The following is an 18266-nucleotide window of genomic DNA, read 5'->3' on the forward strand; positions in this document are numbered from 1 at the left end:
TGATACGTTCAACTTATCGTTGTCGCATACATCGGACCATATGTCACCATGCGCGTCGAACCTTCATACACCCACGCGTGTCCACCGCCGCACCGAAAGGTTACATACGAGGCGCAAAGACTAAATCGACAGTAAAGTTGAAAGACCTTCCTCAAGGAGTTTTGAAACTCGAGGCATACGATGACCGGGTGGATGAGGCTCCTCGGTACCCAACTGTGGTACAGGGGCACCGGAACAATATGCAGACCTTCAAGAACTGTGTTATCTTGACCCGAGTCGGGGGCTTCTATGAGGTACGACAATAGGCATTACATGGCTAGTGAAATCCATGCTAAGATTGTATTCCGTAGCTCTATTTTGAACAAGCAGAGGAGCTGGCACCATTGCTCAATCTCAAGCTCGCAACCAAAAAGACCAACGGCGGGCCAGTTCCGATGGCTGGCTTCCCCTTCTTCCAGCTCGATCGTTTTCTCAAAACCCTTGTCGGAGATCTCAACAAGTATGTGGCCATTAGCGAAGAGTTCGCCATCAATGCAGAAGACAAGGCACGCACAGGAGGCCTCCTGTTTGATCGGAAGGTGGCTAGAATCATCACACCTGGCACACTGATTGACGAGAAGTTCATTGATCCTTCCGAGCATAATTTCCTGTTGGCCATATACTTGGATGTCCCGTCTTTGCAATCGCAATTAAAACAACACGCTGATAACGATCTTCAATCATCGCATCAGCATATATTGTCCTCTGTGCCCCAACAAGTAGGATTGTCATGGCTTGACCTCTCGACTGGTGATTTCTTCACTCAGCTCACAACGACTCAAATGCTTCCCTCGGCAATTGCCCGGATTGGAGCTCGTGAGATTTTGGTAGATCAGAACGTGCAAGATCTTATTGGACATGAATTGCAAATGCTCGTCGGACACGATCATCGTCTTATCACCTTCTTTCAATACCCCGGGGCATTCAAACCGGTATCCGAATGGGGGACGATGTTAGAATCTCCGGTTCCCGAAGATGCTCGTGCCTCATTCACGCCAGAAGAAGTAGCAGCTGGGTACAGCCTGCTCGAGTACATTCGCGTGCAGTTGCAAGGATCGAATCTCAAGCTTCAACCTCCAATTCGGAGACATTTGAATGAATCAATGAGCATTGATCGTAACAGTCTGAGTGGTCTCGAGATTCTAGAAACAGCGAGAGACGGTTTTGGGAAAGGAAGTCTTCTGCACGCTGTGCGAAGGACTTCTACAAAAAGTGGTGCACGGCTTTTGCGAGACCGACTGAGTATGCCCAATCAAAATTCAACCGTTCTTATGTGGCTTTTACTAATGCACTACATGCAGCCTCCCCATCTACCTCCTTACAAGTCATCAATGAGCGTCTGGGCCTTGTCTCGGTCTTCATAGAGCATGTGGAGCTCCGTGATAGCGTCATCGAACTTTTGAAGCGTAGCCACGATTCCCAACGCCTGGTTCAGAAATTCGCTTTTGGGAAAGGAGACCCGGATGACTTGATTTGTCTTTCCCGCGCCATTGAGGCCTCTAAGAACGTCAGACAAGTTCTTTTAGATCACAATAGACTTGCGGTCTCATCCAGCACTTCGGATTTGAATCACAGTCTTACTATCATGATCTCACGGCTTTTCCTCGATGGTCCCATCGCGCTGGCGGACCAAATTCTTGCGGCCATTGATGAAGAAGGCTTGCTCCAAAAGCAACGCATCGAGGATAGTACCGCCGCAGAAGCAGCCAATTTGGCGCAAAAGGTGACTATGGATGAAGCCACATCCAGCGAACTCGAGGCACTGCCGAAAAAGGTCAGAGCAAAAAGGGGCGAGCGAACAGTTATGGCTGATACGGACTCCGGTCCCCTCGATACCTGGATTATGAGGCGTGACGCAAGTAAGAACTTGAATGCACTCCACGCGGACCTAGAACGGTTGGGCGATGAAAAAACTTCATTGACTCAACGTCTCCGTGATTCTGTTGATTCCTCAGCCCTGAGCCTTAAATGGACACCAGGGTTGGGCCACATCTGCCACGTTAAAGGGGCAAAGATATCTCAAAAGTCTCTAGAAGACTTGGGGGTGACTCGAAATGTCTCATCGACCAAATCTACCCGATCATTCTATTTACCAGCCTGGACAGAGCTAGGACTCAAAATGGACCACGTGAAAATTCGGATCCGCCAAGAAGAGCAAACGATTTTTGAACGTCTGCGCCGTGAGGTGATCCTGAACCTTGTCAAAATCCGCCGTAACGCAGCAGTCATGGATGAGTTGGACGTGGCATGTTCGTTCGCAACTCTCGCCCAGGAACAGCAAATGGTACGGCCGATTCTCAACGACGGTACCTGTCATAAGATTGTCGGTGGAAGACATCCCACAGTCAAACTGGGTTTAGAGGAACAAGGACGATCGTTCGTGAGCAATGATTGCTTCCTGGGTGATTCCGAGAGAATCTGGCTCATTACTGGCCCCAACATGGCAGGTAAAAGCACCTTCTTGCGACAAAACGCTTTGATCACGATCCTCGCGCAAGTCGGATCTTTCGTACCCGCAGCTTATGCCGAGATCGGTATCGTCGATCAGATTTTTAGTCGAATTGGTGCAGCGGATGACCTCTTCCGTGACCAGTCGACGTTCATGGTGGAGATGCTGGAAACAGCTACTATTCTCAAACAAGCCACGCCCAAGTCATTTGTCATTATGGATGAAGTGGGCCGAGGCACAACCCCCGAAGATGGCACAGCTGTTAGCTTTGCGTGCTTGCATCATTTACACAATCACAACCAGTCGCGAGTGCTTTTTGCTACTCATTTCCATGCCCTTGCGGATATGACAGAGGACTTTGATAAATTGGCGAGATACTGTACGGACGTGAAAGACATGGCTTCGGGTTCCTTCTCTTTCGTCCACCGATTGCGGAAAGGTGTCAATCGCCAGTCTCATGCCTTGAAGGTTGCCCAACTGGCTGGTTTGCCCAAAGAGACCCTCGAGCTGGCTATGCGGGTCCGCCAGGAGATGAAAGATAAGACTCCACCGCCCCGAGTCGCTGATGAAGGTCAACCCTAGCCTCAGTGTGCTCGAGGGTGAAATGTCGTGGTTAATATGTACTTCGAGGTACTATGTATAATATTTATGTACAATATTTCGGCTTCTCCTGTTAAAGATACCACCAAATCACATCGCAAAGTTGGCAAATGCCTTTCTTGCGTCTATTTTCAATGCCAACTGTCGAGTTTTTGGTTTGAACCTAAGAACCCAGCACTTGTAAGGGTTTCGTAGACATGCATCTACACATCAGAGCTTAGCCGACCACAGTCTCGGACCCTTCTCAGCGCGCCCAAGCTGACCCTTCCGACCAAGGTCAACAACAACACCCTCCCCAAACGCAGCCTCCTGACAATCCTCATCCCCAACCCCATTAACAAACTGCACAACAACAAAATCAACCCTCCTACGGCCCAAAACCACCATAGGCGCATGCCATGTGCCAACACCATAAGTAACAGCCTGACCGCCGCGCGCCACAAACGCCTTAATATTATTTAGATCCGGCGGGTCACGAATCGTAACCGTCTCGCCAGTCTCATTCTTCGCGGTAGCAGTCTGTCCCTTTAAGGTGGGCGCAACGACCACCAAAAACAGCGGCTCTTCCTCGCCATCCCCGACCTTCGAATGGGCCGATAGATCGATGGGAATAAAAGTCTGATTCGTAAACGGGTGACGCTCAAGGATGCGCACATCAAAGACCTCCCTGTCAGGCAGTTGGGGGCCGGTGCTGACAGTGCGCAAAGCGCGCGGGAAACAGCAGAACATGGTCATGCGTGCCTCGGAGGCCTTTCCGCTTGGACAGGCATTGGTGTATCGGTCGAGGAGCGGGGAGATGGGACTGTACTTGAGAGCGGAGTTTTGGTTCGCCAGGACCGGGGTTGGGTCGTGTGGCGGTAGGGATGATGGTTGAGGAGCGATGTTTAGTTCTCTCGGTAATGGGGAGACCACTACTGTGCCGAATTGTGCGAAGTTCTCCGGTGTAAGAGGCTCCGGGGTGAGGGTGGCTGTTGGGTTGGTTGAGAGGATCGGCGCCATGGTGGGCTTTTTGGTGTTGAGGTGTGTGTGGGTGTGTATGTGTTGGTCAGTCACTTGGAGGCCGCCACGTTCTAGCGTGCAGGTATACAACTCTATGAGAGTTAGAGGGAGAAAAGAAGAGACGTTGGATTGGATGTGGTTTATGAAGCTAATGCGGAGATGTCGGCGTCCTCCGGTGATAAGAGATAAGCGGCCGGGACCGGGGAAGTATAGGATTCCAAGGTTTGTTCAATAGATTCATTTTTATAGGGAATATCACTCGAAGAAGAACATAGATGGTTGCTCATATCACTCATTTGGCTCTTTTCCTGCTTATATCAACCAAGTGGCAACCCCCTCAGGGTAAGTTGCCTCTTGGCTCTGTGTCCAAGCGCGATGAGAATCCAGTTTCTTACGACAAAACTAAAATTGGTCCCTGCACAACAAAACGAGAACTGTTTCAAAGTTGGATCCAATACCTTCGCACTACACTCCATGCTGAGGACCTTTAGGGTTGTACGGCGATTGTTCCATCGATAACCAATATACATAACACATGGGATGGTTGGATGTACATACTATGTAGTAAGTAAGTGCGGGGAATCAAAATTGTCATGTGAATGCTTCTTTCACCGTTTATGTACATGCATTTGGCCATGATATTGACTTATTTTTGCTCTTAAATCTAGCAATGTCGGTCTGGGGGGCATAAATGCATTGTTGGATGTACAATCATGTACTCTGCAGCCCTGGAGTAGGTACATGGCCGGTTAGCACGGGTAGATCTAAAAGATCTGAGACAACAATCTAAAAAGACAACAGGATCTTTCGAAATATATGGTTCGCACGCTAGCCGCAAGGCAACTGCAATTATTTTCATAGCTTGGCCATATTTTCTCCCTAAATGAGGCTCTAGGGACTGCGAAATAATACACTGGGCCGATGTTACCTGCCCATACTTAATACTGACCAATGATTGACATGTCCAATCCCTCCTTAATGACATGCGCTAAATGACAGCAATGATAGCTATTGGTCCGTCTCTCCGGAAGTGATACCTAATCCAGTGACTACAATATAGAATTGGATGAAGTTTACACACCGGTGTTTGAGGACAGAGGATACCAACTCGGTGGCATTGAATTATTGATGTTTCCTTAGTTAATTCTATAAGAAAGAATTAGATATAAAGTAACTATGGCTTCCTCTTCTCTGAGAGCTCAACGCATTTCATCCTCCTAATATTCGAAATAGCCTACTTGGGCTCAATACTGTGCGCCCATTCCAAGTGGAAGTTAAACTTGCCCTGTGAAAGATATACCAATATCAAACGCACCGATGAATCCATCGGATCAATCTTCCCCCCAACAAGCATCTAGCCCCAACACGGGAAGTTCAGCTGCTGCCGTTGCAAGCTCGTCCACTTCTCCAAGCTCTAACTATACAGAGTCGACGTTAAGGTAGGTCAAGTATTTTCTACCTCAATTATCCCATCTTGGAAGTAATAGGCTAACACGAACACGATAATTCAAATAGTGACACCGAACAATTCCAACAAAACATAGGTTACCTAGGCAGTTGGATCAGAGACCTCCAACACCCAGAGCAATTCTCCTTGCCTAAGCCCTGAGTACACAACCGAGTCCACCCAGAGTTGACTCCACGGCCACATCAACAATGCGGCTATTTAGCAAGTCCAAGAACTATACGTCCAGGAAACTGTGAGCTGGTTCATGTTTAATGCATTGGTTTGTCGATGAGCCCACCCATGCATCCGAATTCCGAGCACGCCCGAGATTAGCAATCTCATTCCGCTTATGACGCCTATCTGGAGGAATGACGCACTAATGCACGTATACTTGGGGTTGGAGACCCTAGCGGGGGTCTATGAGAGAATTGGGACTGATGATACGAATATATGACATGGCTTTCTATTTCCTTTTGTTTTTGTTTTTGTTTTTGCTTTTTTTTCTTTGCCTTTGCTTTGGACGTCCAACATGTGATAGGAAGGAAATTGAGGGGAGTCAGGGCATGCACCCATCATTGGTCTTGCATGATATGCCAACCAAGTGGCAGATGGCAACATTTCCCGGAGATCCGACGCTATGGAAATAGTGGAGGTCAATACAGAACAAGGGATTTGATGTTTTAGCCGAGGATGGATATGCTATGTGTTGTCTACTTGGTAAACTGACACAGCGCTTTCCCCCTCTTTTTTTATCTCGGGCATTTAGCCTCCGTTTTTGTGTTATTCAAATTCTAACATTATGCGTTATGCTAGTGGTGCGGGTCACCAACTAATTTGATTCGGGGTTGAATCGTTTAAACGTGCATGTAGATGTAACATCAAGTCGCATCTTTAATGCAGCCGTGCCCAAACTGGGAAGACGGATATGCGCAAGTTTGTGGGATTTTAGCATCATAACGGAGTCGGATACAACAAGGATGACTCGGCCAAGAACTACTAGTTAGCTTGCCATTCACTTTGATAGGGCTGAGGGAATCCCTTAGCACGTATGGTATCCCCAAGACCACTATACACAGAACGGGTAATAATTTCCACCATAAAATACATATTTAATAGATACCCGTCTCTCAAGCTCGTATTACAAATCACATAGCCTTGTGAGATCCAAAGGAGGGTACATATATATACGGTGGCTCTTTAGTATAAAGTTGTAGTTTGAGCAATGCTCATCGGAAATTCGCGATAATAGACTACGAAATTGGTTCCATGGGGCAGTTTGCATGAAAGGGAAGCAAGGACATATTAATAGAAGTTGATGGATTGACATAGTTAATTGACGAAACTATTGAGCGTAGGTATCTAGGCACCTGAGAGGGAGAGAGAACAATTGATGACTCTGCTAGCAAACTGAATCTAGCAATCGAAACGATCAGATGACTTGGGAACAAGTTAATTACCTGTAGGCTAATCCTATATTTGAATCACTTTCTCTAGGAGATTCTAGATCTTGTAGGAGTAGGAGGCCAACGGGGATAGTTAGTGGAGCCCCAGAGACTCCGACTTCGTCACCTATGTCTATCTCGATGTGCTAGGAGCTTTGGGGGTGCGTATTGGCTTGTTCTAACTCGTACTTGTCTTTGGTGATGGTCGGTCGTGTCCGGTTTGCTTTGACGGCTATGGCTGTGTGGTGTTACGCCTCCCAGGGTTGAGGCACAGGTCTACATATCGTTGCAAATTTGCTCTTATTTGGGTGATGTCAAATGCCAAGCCCACTGTAGGCTGCTTTCCATAGTAGCTAGGAAGGGAACTTTGGGGCCCATTCCTAGTCTGCCTGTTTTGATATGCCGTTAGGGCTATCGACTTGGGTTGAGGCCTTGGATAGTGTTGGGATGGGGAAACTGGGAGGCCACAGGTGATAGTCATTTTGATCTTGATCATGTTGGATATAGATGGAGCTGAGGAACAATGAAAACAAAAGCGACGATTTGTCCTTTAGATGTGAGAAAAACGTGAGAGAAGTGTGAAAGGAGAGGTGTTGACTGCAGAGGGATCAAACAAGGAGCCAAATGCTATACAGAGCACCTGCAGTGTTTATCTTCAAGCAGTTAACACATACCACTACAACAAGCTTAACATCAATATCCCAAGGATGAGGCCTGGGGTATATATGAGGGAGTTTGGAGCATCTCTCATTTGCGATATTTTCTTTCTCATAACATCAAATTTTCATTCGACTTCTTCTTACCCTCTATTCTCTCTTCTGAAAATTCGCCAAAACTAAAGCTGTGACACCAACGTGCAAAACCAAAAGAAAAAGGAAAAGGAAAAGGAAAATCACTGTGCGGCTCTAATTTGGCTTCGGACCAGGTCCAAGACCATAAACCCACATCGACTGAATTGATGGCAACTGACATGTATCCGCCCCGCAAAGTTGATCCAGATGGGATGTCATTCTCTTCACACCAGGAGCTCCCTTGATTGACATTAGCAAAGGCGATGTACCGGGAAACTACGCTCGCTTTCAAGTCTCATCGAAGCACCTCACACTTGCGTCGGCTTATTTCAGGCGGATGCTGAAAGATTGCTGGGCTAAGGGGGATGCTCTTTCCACCAAGGGATATGCTAAGATTCCCATTAATGACTGCGAACCAAATATCCTTCTGATAATTTTGAACCTCATTCATGGACGTTCACGACAAGTTCATTGGAAGTTATCTCTACCGGAATTGACTGATATCGCCGTGGCCACAGACTTTTTTCAATGCCACGAGGCCATTGAGGTGTTTGCGTGTATCTGGATAAATAATCTCGAGCCGCTTCTTTTGTCTTCGTTCTCGGAAGATACAAAAAGATGGATGATGATTGCATGGGTTTTCAAGTCCAACGGTATTCTTCAAGAAACAGAAGAAATTGCCATACAGCAAGGAAGAGGCCCCTTTCAGACAATCAATTTACCGATTCCAAAAAGTATCAAAGGTATGTTGGCAAAATACAACAAACACATGACCGATTTTAAGATTTGTGGAGCAAATAACTAACTATGTGGTTCTAGACAGAATTGATGAAGCCAGACAACAACACATGGAAACACTCCAAGTGATGATTGCAGTACGCCTTGAAAGGCTTTTGACTAGCTCATCGGCGGAGCAGAAGTCTTGTTGTAACCCCGAGTGCGATGCAGCCTACCTTGGTCTTATCCTTCGCACACTAACTAAAAACAAGATATCTTACGCAGCAGCCAGTATACCTTCGCATTCAAATAAGCCCCATTCTCCCTTATTCGCTGTCTCTTTTGGAAGTCTCAGTCCTACTTCCATCGAGTCTATGGTCAAAAACTGGAACTTTAAATCACCCCCTTGTGGTTCCAGCCGATGTGCAAATGAAGCCACACCTTTTGGGGGTGTTGTGGCATACAAAGCACGACATCTGCCCACTTTGCTACAGGACTCCGAGAACTCTTCCTGAGTCATGTCATTTACAATCGTGGTTAATCTATCAACATGCAAATTGTCCCTCGGTTACACCCATGAACACCCACCTCGGTGCAACCAGTTTTCAAGTGTGGCGAAGTTCTTGATGCTGGCTTGAGCATTGTCTCCATGTCAATCCTCAGATGAAAGGGCCCATGAGGTCCCGAACTGCAAGACCTGTGTGTTGAAGCTCACTGGCATCATGCATTCATATCATTTTATCATCTGACAGAACGTATGAATGAACCCCTAACTCGCCACCATCTAGAGGATATGGCACTTGGCTTGGATATGAAGGATCCGGTTGGCCCGAGTGAATAGAGGGTCACCAAGAAGAGATGAGTGGTGAACATCAAGTCGTGTGTCTTCCGCGTTTACTAGTAAACTGCATGAGAGTGTCTTGGAGCCAGCTACCTAAAGAATCCGGACTCTTTGCTGCCGGATGTCGTGCCCACTGTGCGCTATTTTGCTGATAGCTCAATAACAAACACGTTGTGTTATGTATCCGTTCCTATCCATTCGTAAACACTTAAATCCCTAAGATAGACAGTCAATAAGCAACGGGATAGCCAAGAATTAGCTTAATCATGGTATGTATATACAACTTCCCGCCTGCAAGTATGCCTATCGGAAGCGCAGTTCAAGGTCGATGTTGGGCCTTTAAGTGCAAATTTATATAAGCTAGCACGACTTGATTATAAATGAAAATCATTCTATAAGCCCAAACATCATATCATACTCGTTGGTAGTGGTTAAAATCGAGGGGTTTCCATAGAGTCGACTAGCAAGCAACTTAAAAGTATGTGTATTGATGCTATGGTAGGTAATACTGAAATCTTTCCATATATGTTCAGTTAGGCTATGCTATACTTGGAGAATGTGAACAAGTCCCTGGAGCTACCGTAGTAACAGCACCATTGTGATGGTGGCTATGTTTCATGTTTGAAAGGGAAGGGTAACAGTAATCGATCTACCGGCTCAGCAATACTCTTCAAGAGATGACAGAATATCTCTGGGTAACATATCGTTCTGCTCTTCAGCGACGCGTACATCATTATGGTGTATTGGGTAGCGATTGGAGTCACAGCGGTTGCTCAAAGGAGTCACAATTGAAACACCAGGGAGTGTTTCGACCAGTTTGGCTCACGGCTTATGACACTCGCTAATAAAAAGCTAGGAAATATCAATATCCCTGACTTTTGCCGGTGACAGAGGAACGGACCCCCTCAGTGACGAGAATTTAAAGACGCCGTAGCAAGTATAAATCAAGTGGCATTCTCTCCTTTTGCGTCAAATCGTGCTTTCTTAGCTCGGCGTTTAATTTCCCGCTTGGAGAGAGGCTTTTCGGCGTCCTCAGCGACAGGCTCAGAGCTGATAGAAGCCTTCCTCTTGAGATTGTCCGCTCCATTTTCTGGCTGTGCGGTTTCTTTAGCTTTTATGGCGCTGACTTTGGGGGCGCCCTTTTGCTTTGGCGCGGGTCCATCTGGTTTGGCTTTCTCCCCACCGTGGACGATGTCCACAATGCCTCGCCAACTGGTTCGCTTCAACTTGGCCAAAGCGGTCACCTTCCGCGACTCTTCGCAAACTGCTTCCTTTCCACGCTCTTGTGATAGACCCCAAATACAGGCAAGATTTATCACGTCCCACGGGGCTCGTAGACTCAAAGCTCGTCTTGCTTCGCTGGACACAATGATGCCTCGACCGCGTGTCGCGCGGATCAAGGATGTTGCATTCCCAATGAGGTTTCTTCGGGCGTCAAGCCCACTCCCCGTGATCCCAGGCCCATAGCAAATCTCGATACGAACTCCGCGTGAGATTGCCGCGGATAGCATTTTGAATTTAAAGTGGTATGGAAGTCGCACCGATAGATCCACAGAGATCACGTCGCATTCCAGGTTGGTGCAGGCATTTAGAAGTGACTTTTCATTTGTGGGACGGAGAGAAACGATGTCGTACGCTTGACTCAGGGCGGTTAGGCGCTGATTCTGCGCGGGGTCGGCCAAAGTCAGGTTTAACCGGGTCAGCAGTTGGAGGGATTTCGGCGCATTTGTTGGAAGAGGAGGTGGAGCGAGGGTTGGGGGGAGCTTCCCGTTGATCGTTTGAGACAGGGCAACGGTGGTGTAACCAACTAAAAAGTCAGGTCAGTCCCTCATGTGCTCTAAGCTGCGGATCTTGTGCCGCAGAGCGGAATGAATGACTTACGTTCGGCGAGGAAATTCAGAGTGTGGGGCACCTCCGGGTCATCGGGGCTGTAAGGTACATTTAGGTCGTAAAACATGGTGGATTTAAAAGAAGGCCTGCCCTGCCCGTGGGAGTTATTGCTTGACTTCTCAACGCTCTTGGTCACATCGAACTGTCCCAAAAAGGCAATCAGAAAATCCATCGGATTAATAGAGGATCCGTCAATGCACTAACTGCTTTAGGTCGGGTCCCCACAACCCTCTCTGATCCCGTGACCTTAGGCGGAACGGATCTCATTCTACTGATCATATCACGACAATATCTCACTTCGTCCATCCCATTGCTCAAGGCCTCTTGTGAGCACTGCGTTTGGGCTGAATAGTCGCTAGGCCTACTGCTACCTGTCTCCTACGTCAACCTAACCCCCGGCCCCTCCCTCCGTCACACGGCCGAGCCCCTCGTGACCCCGCCGCACATCTCTCAATTGTGGGCGCACTAGGAAACCGCCTGTCATCCTCAAGATGGCGCGTGTCTATGCCGATGTCAACGAGCATATGCCTCGGTCCTACTGGGACTACGACAGTGTCAACATCTCTTGGGGTGTCCTTGAAAATTATGAAATCGTTCGCAAGATAGGTGAGAGATGAGCAAATCCTGTTCTGCTGCAGCATGTCGGAGATGGTTGCCGCAAGCTGTGAACTGCGGGTATAATTCAAGAGCAAACTTTCTGACTATCTACTTCAGGTCGGGGAAAGTACTCCGAGGTTTTCGAGGGAATCAACGTCGTCAACTACCAGAAATGCGTTATCAAGGTCCTCAAGCCTGTCAAGAAGAAGAAGATCAAGCGTGAGATCAAGATTCTGCAGAACCTCGCGGGTGGGCCCAATGTTGTGGCTTTGCTGGATGTTGTTCGCGACAACCAGAGCAAGACTCCTAGTCTGGTCTTCGAGGCTATCAACAACACCGACTTCCGCACACTGTACCCCCGCTTTTCCGATTACGATGTTCGCTTCTACGTTTTCGAGCTGCTCAAGGCGCTGGACTTCTGTCACAGCAAGGGCATTATGCATCGGGATGTGAAGCCCCACAACGTCATGATTGATCATGAGAAGCGCAAGGTTAGTGGGCTTACCAATTAAATGTGGCTGAAAAGCACGGTTCTAACTTATTATAGCTTCGTCTGATTGATTGGGGTCTGGCTGAGTTCTACCACAAGGGCACGGAATACAACGTCCGTGTTGCATCCCGGTATTTCAAGGGCCCCGAGCTGCTGGTTGATTTCCAGGAATACGACTATTCTTTGGATATGTGGTCCCTGGGTGCTATGTTCGCATCCATGATCTTCCGTAAGGAGCCTTTCTTCCACGGAGGTAGCAACACGGACCAGTTGGTCAAGATCGCCAAGGTTCTTGGTACCGAGGAGCTCTTTGAGTACTTGGACAAGTATGACATTGAACTGGACCCGCAATACGACGATATCCTCTCCCGTTTCCCCCGGAAGCCGTGGCTCTCGTTTGTCAACGCAGAGAACCAGCGTTTCATCAGTGACGAGGCCATTGATTTCCTTGACAAGCTTCTGCGCTACGACCACGCTGTAAGTTGTTCAAACATCTCTATAAATTGCCTATACTGACTTATCTTTAAGGACCGCTTGACCGCCCAGGAGGCCATGGCACACGCATACTTTGACCCGGTGCGTGCCGATGCAGCGGCCCTTAGCCACAACAATGTGACACTGCCCTGAATTCCTCTCGCATGAACTGTTGATGATCATGGCTCTGATCTCCTTACTGCGATGGCCGGTTTCCAAGTTCTCCGCATGTTGCCATTAAGATTGCCGGGCATCACGATAATTACGTACCTTTTGCATTTGAAATTTGCCGATATGAACGGTACAGCGATGATCGAAAACATGAAATGAGCTTGGTCTCCGTACTTCCTGTTCCTTTTTTTCACTGGCCTTTCGAATGATGGGCTGCGGCAAACGATCAAATCCTGAATGAAGACGACTTTGATGACAAGACATCATGACATTTAATTTGCTGGGTCCCTCCAAGCCTTTTATCGCCTAGGTCGTTTGGCGTGTCAATGAGCGTGATAAACCAACGTCTTAGATGGGGAAATCACTCTTCTTTTTCATCTTTTCCTATCTGTATAGCGCTGCTCGTGGGTTTCTTTAATTAATTTCTCCCTTGTTAGTTGAATTGGTGTTTTGGCCTTTCTGCTGGGTGCTTCGTGTTTCAAGGGATGCTTTTTTTCCTAAGACAACCCATTGCATTTTCTTAACGCTTCCCTTTTTATGAATGAAACATTGGATGAGATTTACAAAACAAGATCAAGGAGTCTTAGAGTTGTATGGATTGAGTTGAGTATACTCCGTACATCGTAGGCATATAGGGTTTGATATATGACGCGTATACAGATCTGTCTCAACCCATGTGTATATATAGAATGGTATGGTTATGGTATACTAGACTCGAGATCAGACTAGAAAACGATGTCGAGTATGAATAATCTCCAATTTAGTAAACGATTCAACTACTTCAAGTCTTTCAATCTTGTTCTTATAGATGTAGCCTCAGATCACCTGTTGGCTCCAGCGTATCACGTGAGGGTTATCGCAATGTCTTTCTGGCCGAACAAATAAGAGAAGGGACAAGCTTCAAGCAAGAAACGCGCGAAAAAAAGAATATAATATACCCAATGATATCCGATGAGTGTTGACAGCATATAAACGCGCCTCATTGACCTGCCCGCCGACTCCACCGAACCTCCCACCAAGCCCCGCGCTCTCATTCGTTCATTCAGCGTGGGAAATTTAATTGCCCGCATTTCGCACAACCACCCCTCCTTATACCTCTTCATCTCTCAAGATACTTATCCGGCGATTCGTGGCGCGATCGGCGCCTTGGAGATTTACTCCTCAATATCGTGCATTCTCCAGGATGGCTCAAAACTCTACCACCCAAACCCCCAGTGAGTTTCATGACTCATTCTCAAATGTCGCAGAAGCTTATAGTGAACAGCGGGTGAGCCTACGGCTCCCGTAACCAGCGCAACCCCCCAGATCACCGATGCCGCCGCAGATCCCCAGGGTCAGCAGGGCGGACCTGCCGGAGCTCCCAAGGTGAAGACCGAGAAGGAGTGTATGTTGCCACCAAAATCTATATTGAGACCTTCCCTCGGAGGTCATTGTCATATCATGAGCATTTGCTGATACTGTGGGTGATTTCTAGTGGAGAGGGATCGCAAGAAGGCCGAAAAGAACAAGAAGTTCGAGGAGAAGCAGGCGGCCAAGGCCAAGGCTGCTGCCAGCAAGGCTGCAGCTCCCAAGGTCGAGAAGAAGGCGAAACCCGAGAAGGACAAGACCGCTGATGCCTACGATCCCATTGCCATCGAGGCCGGTCGTCTCGAATGGTGGGAGGAGCGTGATCTCTTCAAGCCCGAGTTCGGACCTGATGGCAAGGTTAAGCCGGAAGGCTCCTTCGTCATCCCCATTCCCCCTCCCAATGTTACCGGTTCTCTTCACATGGGCCACGCCCTTACCAATGCCCTCCAGGATACCATGATCCGATGGCAAAGAATGAAGGGCAAGACTACCCTGTGGCTTCCTGGAATGGACCACGCCGGTATCTCAACACAGAGCGTTGTCGAGAAGATGTTGTGGAAGAAGGAGAAGAAGACTCGCCACGACATTGGCCGAGAGGCCATGGTCAACTTGATCTGGGACTGGAAGGATGAATACCACAAGAACATCAAGAACGCCCTGCGCAGACTTGGAGGTTCGTTCGACTGGAGCCGCGAGGCCTTCACCATGGACCCCAACCTGTCAGCTGCTGTGACTGAGACCTTCGTTCGCCTCCACGAGGAGGGTATCATCTACCGTGCCAACCGCCTGGTCAACTGGTGTGTGGCTTTGAACACCTCTCTGTCCAACCTCGAGGTCGACAACAAGGAGATTGAGGGCCGCACCCTTCTCGATGTGCCTGGCTACGACAAGAAGGTCGAGTTCGGTGTCCTGACTCACTTCTGCTACGAGATTGATGGAAGCACCGAGCGCATCGAAATTGCTACCACTCGTCCCGAGACCATGGTTGGTGATACTGGTATTGCCGTCCACCCCGACGACAAGCGCTACCAGCACCTGATCGGCAAGAGCGCTCGCCACCCCTTCTTGGATCGTCTCCTCCCTATCGTTGCTGATCCCGAAGTCGAGCCCGAATTCGGTACTGGTGCCGTCAAGATCACCCCTGCCCACGACTTTAACGATTTCAACCGCGGTAAAGCTCACAACCTGGAGTTCATCTCTGTCATGAACGACGATGGTACCTTCAACAAGCACGCTGGTCCCTTCGCTGGCATGAAGCGCTTCGACGCCCGTTACAAGGTCATCGAGGATCTCAAGGAGAAGGGTCTGTACGTCAAGTGGGAGCACAACCCCATGAAGGTGCCTCGTTGCTCCAAGTCCAACGATGTCATTGAGCCTATCATGAAGCCGCAATGGTGGATGAAGATGGAAAGCCTGGTTCAGCCTGCCATTGATGCCGTTGAGAATGGCGACATCATTATCCGCCCCGAGTCCGCCGAGAAGAGTTACTTCCGCTGGATGCGCAACCTCAATGATTGGTGTCTGTCCCGTCAGCTCTGGTGGGGACACCAGGCTCCTGCTTACTTCGTCAAGATCGAAGGCGAGGATGGCGATGACAGTGACGGTAACCTCTGGGTTACTGGCCGTACCGAGGAAGATGCTCGCAAGAAGGCCGAGGAGAAGTTCCCTGGTAAGAAGTTCTCTCTGGTTCGTGACCCCGATGTTCTCGACACTTGGTTCTCTTCTGGCCTGTGGCCCTTCTCTACTCTTGGCTGGCCCACCAAGACCCACGACTTCGAGAACCTCTACCCCACCTCCGTTCTGGAGACTGGTTGGGATATTCTCTTCTTCTGGGTTGCCCGTATGATCATGTTGGGTATCAAGATGACTGGCCAGATTCCTTTCCGTGAGGTCTACTGTCACTCCCTCATCAGAGATTCTGATGGCCGCAAGATGTCCAAGTCTCTGGGCAACGTTATCGATCCTCTGGATGTTATGGAGGGTATTCAGCTGCAGACTCTTCACGACAAGCTGCAATTGGGCAACATCGCCGATAAAGAGATTGCCGCTGCTACCAGATACCAGAAGAAGGCCTTCCCCAAGGGTATCCCCGAGTGTGGTGCCGACGCTCTCCGCTTCGCCCTTGTCTCTTACACCACTGGTGGTATGTTTCATCCCATGTCCCCGTTTGATTATATTTACTAATGATGATTTTCAGGAGGTGATATTGCTTTCGATATCCAGGTCATTCACGGCTACCGTAAGTTCTGTAACAAGATCTACCAGGCCACCAAGTTCGTCCTCGGCAAGCTGGGCGATGACTTTAAGCCCCAGGCTGGTGTTAAGAAGACTGGCAATGAATCTCTCTCCGAGCGCTGGATTCTGCACAAGTTCAACACCGCCGCCAAGGAGATGAACGAGGTCCTTGAGCAGCGTGATTTCTCCAACTCCGCTCAGATCTCCTACCAGTACTGGTACTCCCAGCTGTGCGATGTGTTCCTCGAGAACTCCAAGACCCTACTGGCGGATGAGGCCTCAGCCGAGACCAAGGAGTCTGCCAAGCAGACCCTCTACACAGCCCTTGAGGGTGCCCTGACCCTGATCCACCCCATTATGCCGTTCGTCACCGAGCACCTGTGGCAGCGTCTGCCCCGCCGCGCGGGCGACGAGACCATCTCGATCATGAAGGCCAAGTACCCCGAGTACCTCGCCGAGTTCGACGACCCGGCCGCCGCCGAGGCTTACGAGCTCATCCTCAACACCTCCAAGGCCATCCGCTCGATCCTGTCCCAGTACGACATCAAGACCCAGGGCGATATTATCATCCAGACCTACGACGCTACCAGTGAAAAGACCGTCTCCGAGGAGATGAACACCATCAAGTCTCTGGGTGGTAAGACCCTCGGCGAGCTATCCCACCTCGGCCCAGAGAACAAGAACCCTCCCTCTGGCTGCGTGGTTGCTGCTGTCGGTTCCGAGGCTGCTGTCTACCTTCGCGTCTCTAAGGAAGTTGCCCTGGAGCAGGAGGAGAAGGCCCAGGCTAGCCTCGACAAGGCCCGTGAGACTGTACGCCGGTCCCAGGGTATCATCAACGGCCCTGGCTGGAAGGAAAAGGTCAAGGCCGAGGTCCGTGAGCAGGAGGAGAAGCGTCTGCGTGATGCTGAGGGCGAGGCTGCCCGTCTCGAGGAGCAGGTTAAGGAGTTTGAGAAGCTGCGCTTGGAGTAAATTGTCCGTTATTGGATAGATTTGAACAAAATATATCAATTGATTCCCTTCTTCTAAACTGTCATTTTCGCTGTAAACTCATCTCTGAATGGGTAATATATTATCTATTCAAGTCAATTCGTAATTAACATGGAATTGGGCGCTCAATGGTAACCCTAATTCGGCATCTAGGCTCGCAGAGGATACTGACGCCAATGCAGTTTAATGTCGCTTACGCCTTGCTCTACATACAATGTGCATGATTCTGCATGCTGTATTGTAGGCAAACATTTCAATTCAGGCTGCATGCAGTCACTTTCAACCGATGGCATCCGGTGCTGTTATCACGATTTCAGTTTTCATTAAAAATTCACGAATTGGGGATCATCTAGAAGGGTGGAAATGAAGTCCGTGGATAGGGGCTTCTATTCCATGCGAGGAGTTCAGACGGCTTTGAAATTTAATGTATAACCAAATAATACTAGCATATATGTGCAGCACTTCATTTGATCGTGATACATGTATGGAGTAAGTAGCATAGTTTCATTTGTATTTGACATCACGTTCATGTGGCAATATATATTAGACAGTATACCATAGTTGATATATGCAACTAGGTTGGATAATATATATCACTAAACACATGCAATTATCTTTTTGGGGAAAAGGTCACGTAGATCTAGATAGTCTGCATAGTGTCTATACTTGATTGAGACTAAAAAGGGAAAAAAGAACTTTGAACTCCCACAATTGGCCAACTTTCTATATTTGATACAAAATCGACTAAAT

The 18266-nt window shown here is 48.5% G+C and overlaps 5 protein-coding genes across 5 annotated transcripts; 3 read left to right on the forward strand and 2 right to left on the reverse strand.

The window, feature by feature from the left end:
- Positions 1-48: 48 nt before the first annotated feature.
- PEX2_040430 (mismatch repair ATPase MSH1) lies at positions 49-3070 on the forward strand (the record flags this gene model as incomplete). The annotated part of the gene is made up of 4 exons (XM_016741318.1): positions 49-79; positions 133-293; positions 351-1281; positions 1341-3070. 4 exons carry the CDS (start codon positions 49-51, stop codon positions 3068-3070), a joined length of 2853 nt encoding a protein of 950 aa, XP_016599489.1.
- A 228-nt stretch (positions 3071-3298) lies between these two features.
- PEX2_040440 (ureidoglycolate hydrolase) lies at positions 3299-4087 on the reverse strand (the record flags this gene model as incomplete). Its single annotated transcript, XM_016741319.1, has 1 exon — positions 3299-4087. One exon carries the CDS (start codon positions 4085-4087, stop codon positions 3299-3301), a length of 789 nt encoding a protein of 262 aa, XP_016599490.1.
- Positions 4088-10269: 6182 nt separating this feature from the next.
- On the reverse strand, positions 10270-11387 carry PEX2_040450 (ribonuclease P subunit p30 family protein; the record flags this gene model as incomplete). The annotated part of the gene is made up of 2 exons (XM_016741320.1): positions 10270-11132; positions 11207-11387. The coding sequence occupies 2 exons, from the start codon at positions 11385-11387 to the stop codon at positions 10270-10272; spliced, it is 1044 nt and encodes a 347-aa protein (XP_016599491.1).
- A 319-nt stretch (positions 11388-11706) lies between these two features.
- Positions 11707-12929, forward strand: PEX2_040460 (casein kinase II subunit alpha/alpha'; the record flags this gene model as incomplete). The annotated part of the gene is made up of 4 exons (XM_016741321.1): positions 11707-11821; positions 11930-12303; positions 12360-12779; positions 12831-12929. 4 exons carry the CDS (start codon positions 11707-11709, stop codon positions 12927-12929), a joined length of 1008 nt encoding a protein of 335 aa, XP_016599492.1.
- A 1201-nt stretch (positions 12930-14130) lies between these two features.
- PEX2_040470 (valine--tRNA ligase) lies at positions 14131-17498 on the forward strand (the record flags this gene model as incomplete). Its single annotated transcript, XM_016741322.1, has 4 exons — positions 14131-14161; positions 14212-14331; positions 14422-16437; positions 16492-17498. The coding sequence occupies 4 exons, from the start codon at positions 14131-14133 to the stop codon at positions 17496-17498; spliced, it is 3174 nt and encodes a 1057-aa protein (XP_016599493.1).
- Positions 17499-18266: the final 768 nt, after the last annotated feature.

The sequence above is a fragment of the Penicillium expansum genome (genome assembly GCF_000769745.1).
Source record: "Penicillium expansum strain MD-8 chromosome Unknown contig132, whole genome shotgun sequence".
Lineage (NCBI taxonomy): Eukaryota > Fungi > Ascomycota > Eurotiomycetes > Eurotiales > Aspergillaceae > Penicillium > Penicillium expansum.